Here is a 22,565-nt window from a genome sequence, read left to right on the forward strand (position 1 = left end):
TGCAGTTCTAACACCACTTGCTCCATTTTAAGTGACATGAGTCAGAGTAAACTGTTTAACCAAAGTCTGGATACTATGAATGAAGAATAGTAAGGAGGCTGACTAAAGTAGATTTAGATATCTATATAATATCTAAATCACACAGTAGGAAATACATCTGAGTGGGTCATTTCCTTCCTCTCCTGGTAAAAGATTGTTCTAGTGTCACCTCCTCTGCAAAGGCTTTCCTAACCACTGTAAGATGTTGACTTTTCTGCATCTTTTCTGCTTCATTTTTCCTGTATTTAGAACCTTTCTAGGGGCACCTGGATGGTTCAATCGGTTGAGTGTCTGACTTCAGGTCACGTCATGATCTTGCAGTTTGTGAGTTCAAGTCCCACACCAGGCTTGCTACTGTCAGTGCAGAGCCTGCTTCAGATCTTCTGAGCCCCTTTTCCATTTGCATTCTCTCAAAACATTAAATAAGAATAAAACATTAAAATAAAACATTAAAAAAGAACTTTTCTAGTTAAGACATTAATGTGTAAATAAAAGCTTCTGCCTCTAATTGCACCTAGTCATAAGAATTTTTGCTACCTCAATGTCAAAACTAGTATACAAGAGGCAATCAGAACATGCTGTTGACTGAGAAAGAGTAAAAAGAAAAGAAAAGGAAGTAAAGAAACAATGAGAAAGGAAAGGGAGGAGGGCGGGAAGAAGGGAAGGAGAGGACAAAGGTAGATTGGTTCAGTATGGAACTGAAGGTTGTCTGGCCTGGACCCTGTATCCCCCATCCCCACCCTTCCTCACATCTGGGCCCCCTGATCCCTCTAGCAGGTTTAACTGCCCGCAGTGCCTAGGATCAATCCTTCTAGATGCAGTCAAGATGTAAGCCTGTTTTCCATGGTTTAGTATCGCATCTCTTCCTGTAGCTCTCCTAAGACTGTGTGTGTCCCTGACTGACCAATAAGGCCAGGGTTCCTGAGTCTCTCTTGCCATCCCACTCTCTCATGACTGAGAGAACACTGCAACTCGCCAGGTTCATGGTTGGGACTTCTCCACCTGCCAATCATGGGCCATGGGCTTACTCCCTGCCAGATATGCTTGATGGCCTCTCCTCAGGGGCAACCCCAACAACCTATCTGCTTTCACTGGCCTTGGCCCCTTACTGCTGACTATTATCCTAGATTCCTCCCAGCATACCCAAGGTCTGATAAGATCTCAAGATTCAATAAGAGTGAAACACAGAATCACTGTGGGGATTTTGAGCAATAGAGTGACATATGCCAGGGGAAACCACTTCAGTGTGTGGAGAGAAGGTGAGAAGGCATTCCACTCTGCTTGTAAATGTTTACAAAGTAACTTATGAAAACACCCTGACTTAAACATACTCAAAAAGCCCTTTAAAAATGTTGCTTTTCATGTTAGGAATTCTTGGTAGCAATTCAGACTTTTTTTGTGAAAAGACTTTTTCAGGATGTCTGTTCTGCTTTTTAAAGAAGGAATCTGATTACTGAAACACTTGAAAGAACCTGGGAAATTATGATTCTTCAGATAATTTCTGCGAAATAGGGACCATGATTAGTCACAGGGAAAGGGTTCTATTTATTGCCAAATCAATAATTAATAGTGACACACAGTAGTTACTGAACTAGTATTTTTGAATGAATAAATAAATGAAAGAATATGTGCACATCTGTGTGTCTGTATGTAGAAAAAGGTGATGGGTGGGTGAGGATACACTGATGTTATCTGTTGCACAACAAATAGTTCTGTGAATTCACGGTTTTTGAAGCATATATTTTGACACCTTACATAAACTTCATTAACATATAAATGCACATTAATAACAAAAAGCATTAGGGATTCTCTCTGCAAGTAGAACTGTCCAAACAAGAAATAAGAGACTTCAGAGGAGCAGTTGCTAACCTCAGGCCACTGAATCTTGTTCATCTTTAGGTCCACTTTAAGGGACACAAAGACAGCAAGAAGCCTTTGGAAATGGTTAAGGTGATAATATATGCTATGTTCTCATACCGGAAACATGGCTATCTCATATGTTCCATCTGGGCCTGAGTGTTTATTTAGTGGTACCTGCTTACACTTAGAGTTTTTACCTGACAGAGAATCACCTCAAGGATAAGGTAGAAAATTATAGTATAGATACAAATATGATGTGTGTGTGTGTGTGTGTGTGTAATTAAAACAGCAGTCCAATAAGGTATGTGTATAAAAAGCCAACCATAAATTGCTATTCTGTGAAGAAATGTCACTTTACAAGTCTAACATTATGTCTCAGGCTTCAGCACTAAGGAGTTTGACAGACTGGAAAAGGCAGCAAATCCCATAAATAATATCCTATTTGATTTCTAGCAGCAGGTACGGGTCTTATGTTAATTATTGTGACAATAAGACGGTAAAGACATTATCTAAAGTAAGAGATTCTAAATTTCATTCTGGTCTATTATGTAATGATCCGAAAGAAATTGAGAAATTAGCTCTTTAATTCTGATTTTCATTTCTAATTCTGTTTCTTCACACAATTTGAGGCTGGCCACAAAGATTGCATTTTTTTAATTTTATATTCCAAAAGTACATCAAATGACTTTGTACATGTAAAACATTCTTATTACAGATGAGTGAACAGGTATTTAAAATGAAATGTATTCTAAGACTGAAACTCAAATACACAAAAAAAGTATATAAATTTGGGTATCAATCCAAATAATTTAAGACAGTGCCATTGTGTGTACTTTTAAATTATCAACTGAGATTGAGACATGCGAAAATAAGCCAAGGAAAGCATCATCATATCCCAGATGCATGTCTTCCCGTCTTCTCATTCATTTTTCCTGGTGTAAACACAAGTACCTACCCATGCACAGAAATGGCAAATCTGAAGAGTAAATATATATTAAAAATCACAGAGCAAAAGCAAAGAGCTCTAGAGTAGGAATCAAGAACGCTACCTTGTCATTCAACCTTTGTCCTGTATAAGCTGTATAACATTAAAGAAGTCACCAAATTGCCCTAAGTCTCATTTCCTATGCCATTAATTTAATTAATGATGATGATGATGATGATGATGATGATGATGATGATGATGATAATAATAAAATAACACTGATCTCATTTGAACTCTGTGGTGGAGATAGTTGCTACATATTTACCATACATTTTCCTTTTCCTGGAAACTGTGGAAGATTCCATTCTTCTCAGCCTTCCTTATAGTTAAATTAGGGATCATTTGCCTGAATTCTGACCAATGAAATATAAACAGAAGTGCTATAAGCCATTCCCAAACTAATCTGTAAATATATCTCATAAGATCCTCCAACTCTCTCCTCCAGACCTGTGACATTATCAGTAGCCACACATTACACAGTGGAGCTACAAGATAAGAAAGACACCTGAATCTGTATCTCCTATGCACGTCCTATGTATAAGAGAGCATGAGTAGGCGAGCCAACAATCCTACTCAGCCTATAATGTGAGTAAGAAATAAAACTCATTTTATTAAGCCTTTATGATTTTTAGGTTTATTGGCTATCATATATAATATGGCCTATCCTTACTAAAAAGATGACTAAGTGAGAAAATAAAATTTACTTGTATATATCAATGTACTCTATAGCTATACAGGGTAGTATTGGTAGCAATGATGGAAAACTTGTAAAAAAGTTAATAAAAATTCTAAAGTTTTTTTGACATTATACCATTTACCATACATAAAGGCTTCCTGAAAGGTAGAATCCAGTCACCACAGACCAGCCACACACTTATGTAATAAATTAGTATGTGTTTCTACCTTTAGCATACCTAAGAAACAGAGACAAAGATGACCCATTTTACCAAGCATTTCAACTGAAATGGTAGGTAGTGGTGACTTCATCACATGCATTCATTATAATGAACTACAGTGACACTAAGTTCCTAGAAAGAGTGACCTCTGTCCAAAGATAAAAATTCACACCAATGTGAAGTGATTCACTTTCAAATCAGAACTGAAAAGATGTGACCATTATTTTTAATCTCCTTTAGGAAACTTCCTTTCTTAGTTCTCAGAAAAAAACAACAAAATGCTAGGATTTTAAAGATAGTACAATTTTATATACACTGATTTTGTCTAAATTTCAAGTACTATTTACATACAATTTGGGGGAAGCTTTCCTGAAGGCCTGAAGAAATGGTAACATTTTTATACCATTTCTATTATCAATAATGCCATTATTATTTATGTAGCATCAAATTTTCTTGATCAAATTGTTTAGTCTATCAAAGAGTTATTCCCTTTCAAGGCTTTTGAAGAGATATTAATTCAAGTCAATAAAAGGAATCTTTTATTAAATCCAAGAAAATTATATCAATTATATTGTTCCTTATTGGATGATTATTGAGTATTAGTTTACAAATATCACTGACAGGATTTAAAATATTTGTCATAGAATCAGAAGACCAAAATTCAGTTCAAAGAAGGCTAAAAATATTCCTTAGGTTTAATTTTTAAATGCAGCTTTCCAAACATCAGACATGTACTTTAGAGTAATCTTGACATCTCTAGAAGCGCATAAATAAATTTAAACCGATCAATGACCTACTTTAATGAAAGAAATTACAGCCATCTTAAAAACTTGTAATTTATCTTTATGATGATTCCAAGTCACTAATTTTGGAATTCAGAAATTAGGAATTATGGCAAAAACTGCATTTAGCAAAATCAACCATCTAAGAGAAAGACAGTGAAACACACACTTCAGGTAAATAGAAAACTGAGTTTATATATTCCTGAATTTCTTGACATTGCTAAAAATTCATAAAGTAACTTCTCACACAGGTTAGAAAAGCCATAATGAAACACAGGCCAAATCACTAGAGTGACTTGGCAAACGAAGTGTGTTTACATATATTGAAACAAAGTACTTTGACAAGGTTTCCTAAACAGTAGCCTGACTTCCCGTTATGGCAAGGACTACTTAGTTCCACTCTCCCATCCCTTCTTCGGGAACAGAATACTTATTTCAGAGATTCCATTTTTAGGTATTTACCTGAAGAAAATGAGAACACTAATTCCAAAAAACAAGCACCCTATGTTCATTGCAGCATTATTTACAATAGCGAAAACATGAAAACAACCTAAATATCCAGAAATAGATGAATGGATAAAATATGAGACATATGTATGTATGTATGTATGTGTGTGTCTAATTCAAACTGTTTTTCTATTATTTCTATTTCCAGGATTCTGTTTTTTAATCTACTGATTCCTACATAGGAACAATTATTAAGATTTTAGTTTCCAAATAAACTTTACCCAGAAACCTCCTGATGATGGCCAGGAAATTTTTGACAGCCTAAAGCTCTGTGCAATCCCATTTACTCCAACCATGTACATGAAAAGAGAGTGAGTGAAAGAAGGAGAATGAAGGAGAGAGAAAACAAACCTATTTATGTCCATATGGGTCTTAAATGAAAAGGACTCTATTTTATTGCATACTTTCTGCCCTACTGTATTCTATAGAGAGGCTAAGGAAGTTTTTATCTCTCAACCCAGAAATAAAATTAATAAACATCTCCAAGATTTTAGTATAAAAAATTCCCAGTACAGGAATCTCTCTCTTTTCATCTCAACTTGTTCTCACTCATTCTCCTAGTCTAAATAAGATAAAAGAAAAAGAAAAGTGCCAATACTAATATCTTTTTTTTATTTTTCAAGTGGCTGATATATTAAGCTCTCAGGCTACAAAGTCATAATGGTTTTTGTAAGCCACTATGAGGAAGGAAAATTAAAAATTAAAAAAAGAACCTAAAACCACAAATCTCAACATGTTTTAGAATTTACATTAAGGTGATTCCACCATCTATTACATGTGTTTTCATCTTAATAGCTTAGAGCCGTTACAACTATGCCAAAGGTAGAAATACAAAGTTTTATTGAGAAGAAAAACAATATTCCACATACCCTAGAGTTTTTTTTTAAATAACATTAGGCATTTATTTCTATTATAAGTTTTTTTCTAGAAGATTATCATTTTGTGGTTAATACTTAACAGCTAAATTAATTTTCTTTAAAGTATCATAGAACTTACTTAACAACTTGTGGTAGGTGTAGTAAAAATATATATTTTAAATTAAGTGATATTCAAGACTTACCACCTCCTCCTCCAAGAAGACTTGCATTTGCTGTTTAAAACAAAACAAACAAAAATCATTAAATAATATATAAAACATGTAACATGCCAGATAGTTTAAGAAAAGGCTGATCATGTGTCTTATTAATATGCACACACACTCACACTATGTACTTTCATTTAAACATAGCTTCTATTACTGTTTTACGATGGTATTAAAATTAAAATAATCCACCCTTTTATCTCTTAAAAAGACTATATTTATATGTACCCCATTCTAATAAAGTGAAGCACATGTTGTGATTTTATTTTCTGTTCAATATCTAAAATAACCTCTATGTTCTCTATTTTATCAAGTGGAGATAGAATATGTTATTTAGGCAATTCAATGATCTCAAAGAACAATGTAACATAAAAGAATAATGATAATTTTAAAAAATCATCATCAAATAAAGCTATCTTAAGACATTGTACAATAAGAACTCTTAAACATTAATATATTTATTACTTTTAGCTTAACTTATTATTTATAATCAATAGTTATTTAGCATTAACTATTTTATTTTATTGTTGTAAAACAATGTTTTGTCATTTCTTATCCAGTTATCCATTATTCTAGCATACATATTTATAGAACCCAAATAGTAAGCAAAGTATAAGATAATTCCATTTGAATTTCTTTCAAGTGGTCAAATTTTCATTAAGTACCATTCCAGGTTTCTGCTAAAGTATTAAACAACTTTATGCCTACATTTATCTAGTCATTATAATAGCCATAAAACAAAAGTCAATAGACACTGCACTGAGCTTTATTCCATAGAGTTCTTATGTATCATAGTCATTCTCATGGCATTATAAAAAAAGAAATTCTCCAGCAGTATAAAAAAAAAAAAAAAGGTTTGTGGTATCCAAAGTCTCTTTGTGTAGAAACTTGAGCTACACAAGATTAAACAAATCATTTAGGAAAGAGGAGTGGGAGTCTTTAACTTGAACTTTAGTGTGCTGTCTACACCATGCATTGTCATAATTAAGAGAAGCAAATACCCAAATGTTATGGATTCCATCAATAAGTAATGGATTTTTTTATGAACAAATGCCTATATTCACAGTTCCTTGAGGTTAAATATGTGATGGCTTGTTAATTTTTACAACAATAAAGAGAATATCATAAAAATGCAATGACACCATATGCCTTTGAGTTCTTTTTAATATGTCAATATTAGAGCATCACACCTTATTCCATATGATCCCAAGGACAGGGCCATCTAATTGCTACTCTTGCCTTCCTCTTGGTACTTTTTCCACAACATGGACTAAATAGCAATGTCATTAATCAACCATAAACACACACAAACACACACACTTTTGATGTCATAAAATCTCTGCCAGTCTGTCAGTTCAGGTCCTCAAATCCATCTGACTTCACAGTGAGAGTGTAAAGTATTTATATAGACGGTAGCCAGGACTCAATGTCCAGCACTAAACTTTGTAGCTGTTGAAGGGGTAGCTTGCTACAGAGGCATGAGGAAAGATGTGAATTCTATTTTGGTTCTCATACCCCTGTTGAATGGCAAAATTTTCATGATCAACCCATATCTCTTGGCTAATTCAAATATCTTCTAAAATCTTAGCTACACGCATTTATAAAACCACATGGCTGCTGATTGTTTATTTCTATATTTCACTGGAAACTACTTCTCTATCTTTAGGTTTCTCAGTTCCCTGAAATTCTGTTTTCCTCCAACATTCATATATTCATTCATAAAGAAAAAGGTATTTCCAAGAATAAACAACAATAATACATAGTAGCTTTTCACTCAAATTATCATGCCCAGGAGCACAATAACACAAGACAGCCTACTCTCACCCAATGCTTTGCTGAATAAAGGTAGAGGTTGCCTGTGCTGAGAACATAGCACAAAGTCCATATGTTTAACTAGGCACTTATCCAATAATTGTGAGGATGTGTGGGTGGGTGAGTAGCATAGGTGTAAGAACTGGAATCCCAGTCCTAAGAGAACCATCATGTCAATTTATGTCAGATATCTGTTCATGTCTAGAAAAGCATATCTGGTTACGTTTTAACAACAACATAGAACTACTATGCAAAACTATGGCATTCTACTAGTGTATCATCACTTTTAAAATAATTTTCTGTGCATTACTCTTCATGTAATAGAATCTTAATCAAGGCTGCTAAAACATATTCACAAATATATGTGTGTATACACACACACACGCATTCAAAGCAATTCTAATAATTATAATTTTGGTAATGATTTTTCTAAATAATTCATAAAACTTAAGCCTATTTTATCATTTCCATTCTCAAAGTTTTTAAATAAAATGTATCTTAGCAAAAATATCAAATAATTTTCTTCATTGTAAAGTGGCTTAAGTGAAGGAAATAAAAGTAAACCTTTATCATGGTTTCAAATATTACTTTACCTTCACAAAAGACCTTATAAATAACTGATGCTTAGCATTTATTGGTCAGGTAGATTAAAACTTTTTTTCCATTTTAAAGAGTTAAAATGACTTTTGCATGTCTGAATAGTCATTTAATTTCTGTTTAATTATCTTTAATAAATTGAGGTACATCCCGATTACATAGGAAACCCTTAAAAACACGGAATAGTTTGGACTGCATCTAAGAAGCTCTCAATACATGTTTTCTAATAATGAGATAATTGGTAAGTTTAGTACAATTTCTTTTTGGTATGTGGTATTGATTTATTGACGTCCATGCAAAGAGCAAACTGGTCCTTTTTCTTTCTAATAAAATCAAAGACCATTAAGAAACACTTCAAGTTTCTTTGGAAATATTAAATGACTAAGAATATATAAAATATGTTTCTATATTTCTGTCCCTATCAAGTCCTTTGCTAGAAGGAATTCTGGACATGTCTCTTGTTATTCCTAAAGTTTCAGAAAGAAGGAAAAGGAGTAAAGAAACAAAGAAAACTTCAAGTTTATGAGTATGATACACCACTGCTTCTGAAATAATATTTTAAAATATGTTCTCTGAGCATGCTTACTAATCAACACTATTTTTACTCATATTTTCCTAATAAAATACCTTTTCTATTACCAGAGACGTAGAGGGAAAAAATTAAGCTACAGTAATTGCCTCAAAAATCGATTAAATGAGAAATTAAAATGAGTCATTACACGTTAATGAATATTGCACTTTTTCATCCTCCTAAAATTACGACTCAAAGAGATGAACAGTTTCACTGTTTATAAAGTGGAAAAAAAAAAACCAACAACACTGAACATAAAATGGAAGAGAGGGTTACCTAATCTAATTTCAAAGTGGCAAGTATAAAGAATTTATTTGTAATATCCTAACCAAATGATTAATTTTTTAGAGTTTTTGCGAAATTACTTTCTTCTACTTGAACTCAGTTTTTTAAGAAAAACTTTAATGAAAATTTTTAATAAAAATTACCAAATTTCTATAGATATATTCATTTTTAAATTATCAAAACCAAAGGAAAAAATGAAGACAATCTAGGAATCCTTTTCTTGGGATAATTAGCCTAAATGAAAAATGATCATAGTACCTACCAACAGTATGATCATTTCATGTGTTTCTCAGAACATAAATGGAATATTATACTGCTTTCTTTCTAAAAAAAAAAAAAAAAATACCTTGAATGACTCTCTGTGTGTATATATGTCTGTGTATGCATGCATTTGTGTCTTTTCACAAATATAATGATAAATTGTGGATCAGATCATGAAAAATAAAATTACTATATAAGTAATTTTCCATTACCTTAAGTTCCTAAATGCAATGTGTGCCATAACATTATTAGAAATATAAGACAAAGCTATACTTTATCAAACATCCTAAATGACTTTTTCTCCTAATATCTCAAAATCCTTCTTTTAGCATAATAGAAAGAATACTGACCTGAGACCCAGGTAACCTGCTTTAATTTGCCTTAACTTCTAAATATCTCAGTGATTTGGGCATCATAGTCAACTACTTTATTTATTTTCTTCCATCAGGAAATTTAGAATCAATCAGGGATGGCAAACAAATTTCAAACAATTCTAATTCACTAATTAGAAAAGACTGTACCTCTTGATTTGAGAAAGATTTTGAAGCTAAATCTAGGCTTAGTTGGAGAGAGGACTATGATTGTTTAATAATATTGATGACAGTCAGAGTGGGATAGGGAGAACTGAAATGGCAGCAGACATGCCATGTATTGGGGATCTCTGCATCAGATAACTTCTCTTAGTTTTGACAGTTCTCTTAGATTTGAAAGTTTTGGATGCATTAAACTGTTACTCAGTAACATTTAAAAAACAAAAACAAAAACTGCTAACCTAACATGTGCCAGCCTTATACTTTAAGCATACTTAACAGTTCCTGCGGTTTGTGAGTCTGAAATACAGTAGCTACTGTTTATCCACAGGAGACACCTTCCAAGACCTCCAGGGGACCCCTGAAACCACAGATAGTACTGAAACCTGTGTATACTATGTTTTTTTTTTCCTTTTCCAATGTACATCTATGATAAAGTTTAATTTATAAAATGGACACTGTAAGAGATTAAGAATAACAATAATAAAACAATTATAAAAATGTATTGTAATAAATGTTATGTGAATGTGGTCTCTGACTCTCTCTGAGTATCTTGTGCTATACTCACCCTTCTTTTTCTGATGACGTGAAATGATCAAATGCCTACATGATGAGATAAAGTGAAGTGAATGATGTAGGCATCATGACATAATGTTAGGCTACTACAGACTTTCTGAAGATAGGTCAGAAGGAGGATCATTTGCTTCCAGATGGTGGTTGAACATGAGTAACTGAAACCACAGAAAGTGAAACACAGATGAGGAGGGACTACTGTAATCCAGTCTGTGAAATAATCCAGAATTGAGAGAGGTAATTTATGTTGACTGTGAGCCAAATTTGCCTGGTAAGTGTTTGTAGCAAGTTTTTATTCTTCTTGCCAAGTAATTTCCTATTACCTCTATAGTAATTATTTGTTTTCCACCCCATTTCTAGCCCCACCCAAGACTATCTGTCAAACAAGCAACAGTCTGGGAGACTAGTCTTGAAACACTGATTAAAACTATTTGTGCAGGGTTTCTATTTTCTTTTCATCATTATGAAGGATACTATAGTAGCTGTCATTCTAACAGGATCTTGACCACCCAGTGTAGTTTATTTATTCTGCTTTCTTATTACAATAGGGCACATGGGATGTCAGAAATGATTGTTGGCAAAAACTTCCCCAGGAACTCTACTTAAAACACTATGTCATTCACAACATGTTATCCTAAAAGATACAAAAGCCAAAATATCGCCCTGTAGAATGGCACATGTCATATTCCCTACACTTTGGAACTCAGAGTAGGAAGTGCTAAAAAATCTAAGATTAAAATCCCAAGCATTTGCATGACTCTAGAACTGCTTTATACAGGGAACAGCCATCCCAACTGACAGCTGTGGTAATACAATCTACACAGACAAATACAGCCATCAATTTGGCAACAACTCTCTGCTCATGCTTTCCTAGATTTATACCTTCTAAACAAAATCAACAGGATGACGGAGGTTTGGAGCAATGGCATGATTTCCTGCTTTGAAGCTGACAAAGAAAGAAAATTAAGCATAGGCTTAACCACCTTGCATGTAGAAACCAGGCATAAACACATGATTAATACTTTACAGTTCATACTTAACTGTAGAACTTAAAAGAACAATTGATTATTCTAGGATTTGCGTGTTTTGTATAAGCTGCAGCCCACTATGAAGCCAAAAACAAAATAAGAATTAAAAAACCTACTTGGGGGTATTAACAAATAAAACAAAACAGAATTATTCTTGTTGAAGTAGGAGAGAGAAGAAAGAGCTGCCTCTCTTTAGCCAATGTGGCTTCATCAGCTATCTTCTGTGCACCCAGTAACTTCAAGAAATACTGCAACATGGAAAGAAAACCACTTATTTTGTCCAATTCCTTCATCACACAAAAGTGGAAAGTTAAAGAGGATCAAAGATGCGAGGTAACTTGTCTAGGATCAGACCTAAGAAAGGAACCTATCGGGGCGCCTGGGTGGCTTAGTCGGTTGAGCGTCTGACTTTCGCTTAGGTCATGATCTCGCGGTTCGTGGGTTCGAGCCCCGCGTCGGGCTCTGTGCTGACTGCCAGCTCAGAGCCTGGAGCCTGTTTCCGAGTCTGTGTCTCCCTCTCTCTCTGACCCTCCCTTGCTCGCGCTGTCTCTCTCTCTCTCTCTCCTAGAAATAAATAAAAATATTAAAAAAAAAAAAAGAAAGGAACCTATCATACAACACTGCAAATTCCAAACTGAAAAAAACAAATGCATATACACACACACATAAATATATACTGAGGTTTACTCCACTATCTGCAAATTTAGCATTCCTATGAAACTTTTTGTAAGTTAAAATGACACAAAACAAAGAAAAAACTATCATTAACTTATACAGATTATTTTAGCACTCTCAGACCTAAAATTAACCTCTTTTAGCCTTTTATGATACCTTAGAACACATCTTGCTTATGGGTGCACAAAATAAGCTGAGATAAAGCACAGATGCTCACAAAGTTCAAAGCTATTGGAAGCTTAATGCGGAGGTGCTGAGTCTAGTTCTCAGGGAAGGAGCTTGGCGGTGCCACCCTCACTGCTCAGAGTACATAATGTCTCTCTAATGGCTTGCTGCAGAAAAGTGTTGAATACGGTTTTCATTTTTTTGATAAAAGCAAAATCCTCCTCAGATTTCTTTCACTTAGAGGAAATAGGCACCAATGTAGGTATTTTGTATACGTTAGGTGGTGTAATATGAACTTTTAAAAAGCAGGCAATACTTACATATGTGTGTGTGTACACACACATAAATACATATGTATATATACATACATATGTATATGTACACATACACATATTTTTCTCCTCAAAAATCACATCCAAAGATGGTAACAAAATATAATACGCTTGGAGTCTATTAAACATTATCCTACTGAAGATCATTGAATTTGATTATTAAAGGGTGAAATAAAGTATTGCCAGTTCCTACAGCTGCATAATGTAATGTAACTAGTGCAAAATGAGTGAAATCAGCACATGTTTTTATGTACCAGTCATCCTTCTTGACACTGTACTCCAAATCAGTTGTAATTTTGATGATGATAACATTGGCTCAGTTACAAAAATAGGATTACTTAAGTAACTCAATCTGCGGCTTTCCAAAGGGTGAAGAAGGGTGTCTAAATAGGGAAAAAATGAGTTCAAATGTGTATTAGCTTTGTGGTTATAATGATACAAGACACTTGAACAGCAGTTTTAACTTGTCTTTGACAAGAAAGGTTTTGAATACAAATCAACTCTCAATTTGAAAAATGGAAGATGTGCTTCTTTAAAGGGAATGGGATTCACCTTTAGCCTGATTAAAGCATAGGCTTGAACTTGCACCCTCATTTACACACTTCTTGGGAAGACTAATTTGTTTCAATGAAACCAGACAATTTCTTTTAAGAAAACAGTTTCACAGTTTCCTTATTTCATATTTCTTTTAATATTATGGAATCTTTACTTCCCTCCAATAACGAAATAGTATTGAGGTTTTTTTTTTTAAAAAAGGTTTATTTTTTATTATACTTTAATTTAAATAAGACAAAAGAATAATTCTCATAGTCAATAATGGGAAGATTGAAACAAAGAACCTCAAAAGTGAAGGATTTGGGGTTAAGGAAAATGCATAGGATTGCTACCCTGAGAACATTCCTTAGAAGCCATATTTGTTGGTACCAACAGCACTATGCACAATTCTTGGCACAGAGTACATACTGAATAAATATCTGTTAAATATATAATTTAGGAAATAACTGGAAGACAGAGGAATGAAAGAGAAGAAAGGGAAAGTCTTATTTGTGTGTCAGGTGAGAGAACTACAATAATAGGTAATGACTCTTTCACAATTTTACAGCCAAGTGAGGTTGTGCCAGGGGAAAGCCAAACAGATCAAGGTCCAATTCCAGACTCTATCATCATCTTTGAGAAAGTTCTTGAAACTCCAGCTAATTATCTAACCTCTTTTAGTGTCTGTTTCTTAATCAGTAATTTGGTAAAATAACAGTCATGGTACAGGCTTGCTGAGCAGAGTAAGGGTGATAACTATGTGAACCACTCCATGGCACCTGGCACTTACTGTGTTCAGTAAACATCAGCTCCTGCTACTTCTGGCACTGAGGCTAGAAGTCAATAATAATTATTTTTTAAAACCTCACTATTTAAAAGCATTCAGACAAATCTACACTTTGTGGGGGCCAGAGTAATGTTCATCTTAAAAAACTACAGACCTCTGCCCTCACTCTGAAATGTCTTGTGCTGTACGTACCTTCATCAGAGTTTGGGGAAGAAATGAGGATTAGGCACAGAGGAGTGTGAGGAACAATGCTATTTTTAAATTCTTTTTTTTTTTTTAATTCTGTCTTTAGGCTTAGGCCAATTAAAGAATAACTCTATTAGCCCAGAAAGAAAATGGATGTCAATATTTTGCATATTATGACAGATTTCTTCCTTCTGGGTTATTTTATTTTGTTCAAAAATATGTGGGATATTTATACCAGATAGCTTCTGTTTACTCCTTAAGACCCATTCTCTATCCTACACCCTGTTATCTGCCTACAGTGATCTATATAGAGAACATCAGTGGGTCCTCTTACCCTCTGGCTCTGGTGGGTTCAGTCAATGGGAGCCCTGGAAGGAGCTGGTGGGAGGAATATAAAAATCCATTCAGGGGTACCTGGGTAGCTCAGTCAGTTGAACATCCAACTCTTAATTTTTGCTCAGGTCATGATCTCATGACTTCATGGGCTCAAGTCCCACATTGGGCTCTGCCCTGGTAGCACAGAGCCTGCTTGGAATTCTCTTCCTCTCCCCCATTTGCTCTGTCTCTCTAAAAATGAATGTCTCAAAAATGTCTCTGTCTCTCTTCAAATAAATAAATAAACTTAAAAAGAATCCATTCTGGGGCACCTGGATGACTCAGTCCATTAAGCATCAGACTTGGGCTCAGGTAATGATCTCACACTTTGTGGGTTTGGGTTCAGCATCAGGCTCTGTGCTGAAGGCAGAGTCTGGAGCCTATTTCAGATTCTGTGTCTTCCTCTCTCTCTCTCTCTGTCTCTGCCCGGCTCTCACTGCCTCTCTCTCAAAAATAAGTAAACATTAAAAAAGTATTTTTAGAAAAACCCATTCCAAGTTTTTATTTCCCTGGTTTACGCCTATAAGCTTACATTAAATTGACTATATCCCTTGAATAAAGGTCACTGCTCTAATCAAGGTCATTTAGTTTATAACCTGACTTTCTCTTCTTTGGGGTTCTGATATGTTCCCTTCCACTCATCTCTTTGAGCTTTACATGGTTAACACCTGTGCTGTTGGTAACCATGGGTTACTGAACAATCCCTTGAGTTTCTTCTACACCATTCCTTGCTCTAACCCTTATACATATCCCCTTTATAAATAAGCTGTCCTTGAAGTATCTTAATTTGATTGTGCCATAGTTCCTATAGGGACCTTGATTGAACAGATATGGTTTACACAGACTGGTCAGAACTGGTGGCTCACCTAAATCTCACATCCCTTCCCAAACTAACTATCTTAGTTTATATCTCTTATGAGGGTAGCCCCTGTTCTTATGTTCTTATTTATGGAATAATATAATAGACTGTTTTCCTTATTAATTAAAAATATAAATATGTAAAAAATATGAACATAAACATATAAAATAATATGTATTCATTTGAACATGTGAATCAAGAATTTTATTAAACAAACTCAACTATTTTTATATCCTATTTCTTTTCACATTTTTCTCCATGTTCATACATATGTATATACAAATATATATATACACATACAAATATATATATATTTGTTCATACAAACATATATATATATATATATGTGTGTGTGTGTGTGTGTGTGTGTCTTCCTGAGATTGTTGTTTGAAATACAATGGATTCTATTATAAAAAATAACATGCAACACAATTTTCTAATTTACCAATACATCAAAGGTCTAACTAAAAAAATAATAATGTACTATAATTTTCTAAAATTTGAGTGAAATAGCTCCTATTATTTATGGGCCTTAGGTTGCTTCCAGTTTTCCCATTACAATGATCTAACAAAAATCCTTGTGTGTGTGTGCGTGTGTGTGTGTGTGTGTGTGTGTGTGTATTCCTAAATACTAGTACTTGTCCTTTAGAACAAATCTTCCCAAGTATTTACACTTAAAATAGCAGATGCATTTTTCAAATTTAAGAGTTTAACAAAATTATTAAAATTTGTATATTAAAATAATTCAAAATTAGCAAAAATGTAACATTCATCAGTATACCCTGGGAAGCACATATAATGTCTGCCAGTAAATAAGCTGATCAAAATGTTTTGACAAGTACATGAAGTTCACTGAACTGCTTCTGATTTAAATGTAAAATACATCAGTGAAAAGTTCTCACCTGAAAAGATATTCAGACTGAGTTTCTGACTGATTTCAAATATATAAATTTTAAAATGGTCTGTTTTTAATGTAAAAATAACAAAGCCATCTCAACTGCTGGTGAGTCTCTTTAACCATTTTCTTTTCATGTTTACTAGATACAAACCATGACAGGTCTTGAACTTCAAAGCTAACTAAAATTTTGGCTAGAAATGATTAGAGAGAGAAAGTTTCCACTACTTTCTAATTAAATTCCTTGCAAATTTAAAGTACACTTCAAAAGTTTGAAGAAACAGAAGTTCAGAAGATAGTAACTTATTGGAAACATATGGAAGAGAAATTTATCAAAAACACAAAGAGATGTAAGAATGCTTCATCTCAATGTGGATTTCAAGGCTAAGTAAAACTATTTCTTTTCTCTCTCAAACTACTATAGCATACGGAGATTTTCTGTATCAGTGTCAATTCTACTTATGTTAAAGAAAACTCAATAGAATATGTTTCTTTTTTTTATTTTTCCAGTCTAAACACAACATTTTAAAGCAACATTCCTCTTCCAGTTCATTAAAGTTTGTTATACAAGTAAAGTGTGCTGTCTCACTGAAGAGTTGACCTGGCTCTCCATCCTAACACAACACTTGGATCATCAAGCAGTTCTGACCTAAGTATTTGTAGCAAATTTGGCCTTGTGACATGGCCAACTTATGAAAATTTAAAATGAGCTCTTGTATGATTCATTTCTATCAGAAAGTCATGCTCTGAATCACCAAGCCAGTGGACAAGCTGACACATATTTTAGTAAGCTTATCAAGGTAAAAAATACATCCATTATCACAACCAAATAAAGGAATGCACAAATAAATCATGATGACAATTTTCTGAGCATCTATTATTTATTAGGTAATGTCTAATAGTTGATCTATATGGTATCCGTCATACTTAAAATAATCTTTTATATAAAGTAGGAATTTTTACTTTTCCTATAACAAATGAGGAAACTAAGCCTAAAGTGACACTAAATTGCTTTCCTCAAGTCAACCGCTAAGTGAATATTTCACCCAAGGTTTGACTGCTCTCATTAAACATCTAACCAATTATCCTTACAGTATGGCAAACTATCTCTTAAGGAATTCTTTTATTTCTTTCATATCATTTCAAAATAGATGCCTATCCAATGCTCATGTAAACCATGTATTCAAAAAACACTAATGGTAGTATTACTAGGTTTTAAATCTGCCTGGTGACCAGAATTGGATAGTATTTATATGCATCATACAATTTAAAATTATTAAAGTTTAAGAGTCTTTAGTTATACTTCCCTGTGTCATTTACTAACACTATTATAATAATTAGCAATTTAGATCTCATAAAATCAGAAATGCTTTGAATCATTAAACTTGATATTCTGGTAACATTGAAAATTGGCTTTTAAAAAGATGAAATATTCAGCATGATTTTAGGCAACATGAACAATTACGTATACATCACTACCAAAGACGGTACATAGTTCTTAATTAACAAGGCTTTTGAGTTGACCTAAGTTAAATTTATCAAAACAAGAATAGTATATTAAAGTTTGGATTTCACCAGGTAAATGCAAACTAGCTAATTTAAAATTTTATCTGCCTGTAGGGAAAAATACAAAATGAAAATATGCTTTTATTTGTCCTAAACTTTATATCATTAGCACTCCTCATCCTTGAATTTAAGATTATCAAATAAAGAATATTTTTGATAATTTGAAGTAACAAGTAAAAACCATAATGATTTTTCTCCTGCCTAATTTACATGAGTCTAATAATTCTATTTCAAATTATAGTTGCCTTTTATTGATGTGCAATGAAATTTGAAATTGTTCAAGAAAATAATAAGCATATTATTATGTTTATGTAAACTACAAGCATAAAAAATCATCTCTTACACAACATGGAAAAGTATAACTTTATCAATACTAAGTTTAATCATTTATGAAAAAAGACTCACTTTTTTGTACACAGGAGACATTATCTCCTGTGAATCAAGAAATACCAATTACTTTTGCTATTACAGTTCCATCAGGCCAGCTGTGGATTCTATAACAGAGATTAGTTTTATTCTGGTACATTGAAAAGCACTGATACTAATCTCAGACAAAGGTATTATCGTTGGTGGGATGATGATTACTGATTATAGAGGCTTTTTAAAAATTATTATTTTTAATAAATCTCACAGCTTACTAAAAATAGTTGCTTTTCTAATGTCACTCTGAAATATCCAAATATCAGAAATAAAATAGAACCTGCAACAGTTAATAAAAGAATTTGTACATAGTATTCCAGATGCAATGAGTTTGCTGGCTACTTACTATTAATCCCTAATGTCACCATAATTAGTTATATAATTTTGGGTAAGCCATCTAAACCTCTGTGCCTTGATTTATCATTTATAAAAATATAAATTACAATTGTTTAAAAACCATTTGTTAAGCAGACAATATGTGTGGGTGCTCCAGGATATGTGCTTTGGGACTAAATAGCTGAGTTAAAACAGACACATTAAATTAAATAATCAACAAATTATATTTTAATAATCGCTTAATATTTTAATGTATTTAATATCTAAACAGTAGAATCATGATATTGATGATAATTTAAGAAAAAATACTGTTTTACAAGTTGACGGTACTTTAGGTTATTGTATTTTCTAAAATGTTGCCCTCTCAGACTTCCAGTCCAAGCAGGATCACACAGATTTGCTTTTTCTTGTTAAACTTTTCCTCCCCATACCCTCACTAAGTACAACTAAAAATGTAAATAATACCCAAAGGAGAACTCAGAAGGCTCAAGGAGGGGAGGGGAACCAGTTGGAAATCCCAGGGCAGGAGGAAGGTAACCCAGGACCACCATTTCTTGATATCCAACCTTAGCAACATAAGGTAGTATAGATAGGCTCTTTCTTTCCCTGGATCAACCAGGAGGACCACTAAAACCAAGCCTTCAATAAAAAAGTGCTCTCCTCCTCAGAATCTAAGACTCCTCTGTCACATGGAAAAACACAGGATAGCACCAGCAAGGGGGAGCTTGCCAAAACAAGTACTCTGCTAGGAAAATCCACAGGGCCTGAATGAGACTGCCTGCTGACACCAAGAGACACTAGGTGGTTGGGGGCCAACAAGGAGCACCAGCAAAAACGATCCTGCCACAAGCACCCAGGGCTGAAAGGGCTTTTCATTTCCCACAGGCATGGGACATCTACCACAAGTTCTGGCTTAGGAAGTGTTTTTCTTCCCTACCAGGCCTGAGAATCCTCTCTTACCAAGAAATATCAAGGGTGAAGGGGCATGGAGTTGGCAAGGGGGAGGGTCCCCACCACAACAAGCAACCATGCCTAGTCTTCACCCTGCCAGGCCAGATACTTTCTCTCCCTCACTTAGAAGCACCAGGGAAGCCTTGACTCAGAAAATCGATTCTGTCCCTCAGGCAGAATAGTAGGGACCACTGGGAACCCCATGCACCCCAGTTACACCAAGCCAAAGAATAAAAATAAAAATAAAATAACGCAATGGGGCACCTGGGTGGCTCAGCTGGTTAAGCTTCAACTCGGGTCATGATCTCACAATTTGTGGGTTCGAGCCCTGCATCAGGCTCTGTGCTGACAGCTCAGCAGCTGGAGCCTGTTTCAGATTCTGTGTCTCCCCCTCTCTCTGCCACTCTGCTGTTCTTTCTCTCTCTCTCTCCAATATAAATAAAGATTTAAAAAATAATAAAACAATATAAAATAAAGTAAAAGAAAAGAAAATAAAACCACAAAGCCCCTGAAAATTACATTATCACTGGAACTAGAGCCTACTAAAACAGACCAGGACCTGTGAGCTAAACCTAAACAGAGCCATTGCCTACCAAAATAAGAGATTAAAATAGGACCCAGAGTCTCCTAAAATAAAGAGAGACTCAGGGCCCTATGGAGCAAAAACAAAATATCCTATAAGTTGGGGGGAAAGAAAGTAGGGTGGAAGAAGTATCTGAAGAATGAACAGCTAAAAATTTCACAAATTTGGTGAAAGATATAAACCAATAGGATTCATGAAGTGGACCCCAAATAAAATAAACCTAAAGAAATCCACTCAAAGACACATCATAATTAAATGTGGAAAACTAAAGACAAAGCAAAAAAAAACAAAAAACAAAAAACAAATTTGCAAGCAGCTAGAGAGAAACAGAACATTATCTCTAAGGGAACACCAATTGAAATGATAGCATGCAGTTCTTAGTTGGTGGCCTCTCCAGGGAATATATAAGCTACAAAGAGCTGCTTCACTCTAGGTCATACCCTCTTCTTGGGCAGCTCATATCCCATTGCTTGGGGGGATATAATAGCCTTATCCCTGCCCAATGATTGATGCATGCAGAGATGGAAAGTCACAGCCCTTGCTCCAACACTGTTGTGTTGGCTAAGAACTTGACAAAGTCATCTCACCAATCACTTATTTTTTATATAATTCATTCCTCTCAGTATACAAAGACATCAAAACCGACTTCTTAACTGATCCCAACTTTTATATATCTTCAGTAAACTCCTTAGAATCTCAAGGTTTAATATTTGCTTCATTGCATGATAGTGCCCTCTCCCCTAATTAAAATGGTCATTTAATTAATGCTACCTGCCACACGCTACCAGCAGCCAAACTCTGTCCCACCCTTATAATCCCCTTCCATTTCTCAATTCCTTAGATACGCAGAGCCATTGCAGAAGGATTATTCTGACTTTAACTCTCTTTGCTTATCAATCATGTCTCTTCTTCTGTGATACTCAAGAGACTGATGGCCTCAATAATGCATCAGCCGGAGCAGACTAACTCAAACCACAATGATTTTGTGACTGACTCAATGCACAAACACAGCCAGTGACACCTGACTTAATATGTTAATGAGGAACAAAAGTAGAGTGGATTAACTAAATAAAGAGGAACAATCTAATATGGTCTAACCCTTTCATCCTTCTTACTAAGAAATGTTTCTTTGTATTAAAACACATATTCAGGGGTACCTAGGTGGCTTGGCAGTTAATTGGCTGACTGCTTGGCAGTCATGGCTAACTGGCATGACTCAGGTCATGATCTCATGGTTCATGTAAGTTCAACCCCCGCGTCAGGATCTGTGCTGACAGCTCAGAGCCTGAAGCCTGCTTCAGATTCTGTGTCTCCCTCTTTCTCTGCCCCATACCCCACTCATGTTCTGTCTTTCTCAAAAACAAATAAAAACATTTTTAAAAACTTTGAGTATTCATACATGACTCATCTTTGGCAGAATCACAGTAAGATCAAGAAACAGCTGAAAGGGAGGTAGTCAGATGAGAAAAGGTAATGAATGAAGGTTCCTGCATAATCTACAAATTGATTAGTTGCTCAGGAATTAAAACTAGATAGGATGAGTTGCTTGATATTAGGGAAACACCCATATTTAGTGTTAAAAGAAATTAGGGAAACACCCATATTTAGTGTTAAAAGAACTTGAAATGCTAATATGTTTTCTTTCCATTTCTAGACTTTAATTATAATAAACATAGTGTCAATGATTTGTTTTTATAAAGTAAAAGATCTTTCTAATTGATAATTTTTAAAATGCGGAGAATAAACTCCAAAAGGATCTATGAGGGGCGCCTGGGTGGCTTAGTCGGTTAAGTGTCCGACTTTTGCTTAGGTCATGATCTCGCGGTTCGTGGGTTCGAGCCACGTGTCGGGCTCTGTGCTGACTGCTGGCTCAGAGCCTGGAGCCTGTTTCAATCTGTGACTCCCTCTCTCTCTGACCCTCCCCTGCTCATGCTGTCTCTCTCTCTTTCTCCTAGAAGTAAATAAAACATTAAAAAAAAATTTAAAAAAAAAAGGATGTATGATAGATTCATTTATCTGTTGGTTCAACTCAGCTATTCTACAGTTATTATGCTTAAAACTTCATCGGAGGCTCTTTACTGTAAGACCCCAACC

At 34.5% G+C, this 22,565-nt stretch overlaps 1 protein-coding gene across 1 annotated transcript in view; it reads right to left on the reverse strand.

Annotated features, from left to right (window-relative positions):
* The window catches only part of LOC144242559 (ADP-ribose glycohydrolase MACROD2-like), a 1,445,873-nt gene that overhangs the window by 976,546 nt on the left and 446,762 nt on the right, over nucleotides 1–22,565 (reverse strand). The window contains exon 3 of the mRNA XM_077777528.1: nucleotides 6,130–6,159. Coding sequence (XP_077633654.1) covers nucleotides 6,130–6,159 — 30 coding nt within the window. The remainder of the gene's footprint in view (nucleotides 1–6,129; nucleotides 6,160–22,565) is intronic.

The sequence above is a fragment of the Crocuta crocuta genome, unplaced genomic scaffold (genome assembly GCF_008692635.1).
Source record: "Crocuta crocuta isolate KB4526 unplaced genomic scaffold, BGI_CrCroc_1.0 scaffold187, whole genome shotgun sequence".
NCBI lineage: Eukaryota > Metazoa > Chordata > Mammalia > Carnivora > Hyaenidae > Crocuta > Crocuta crocuta.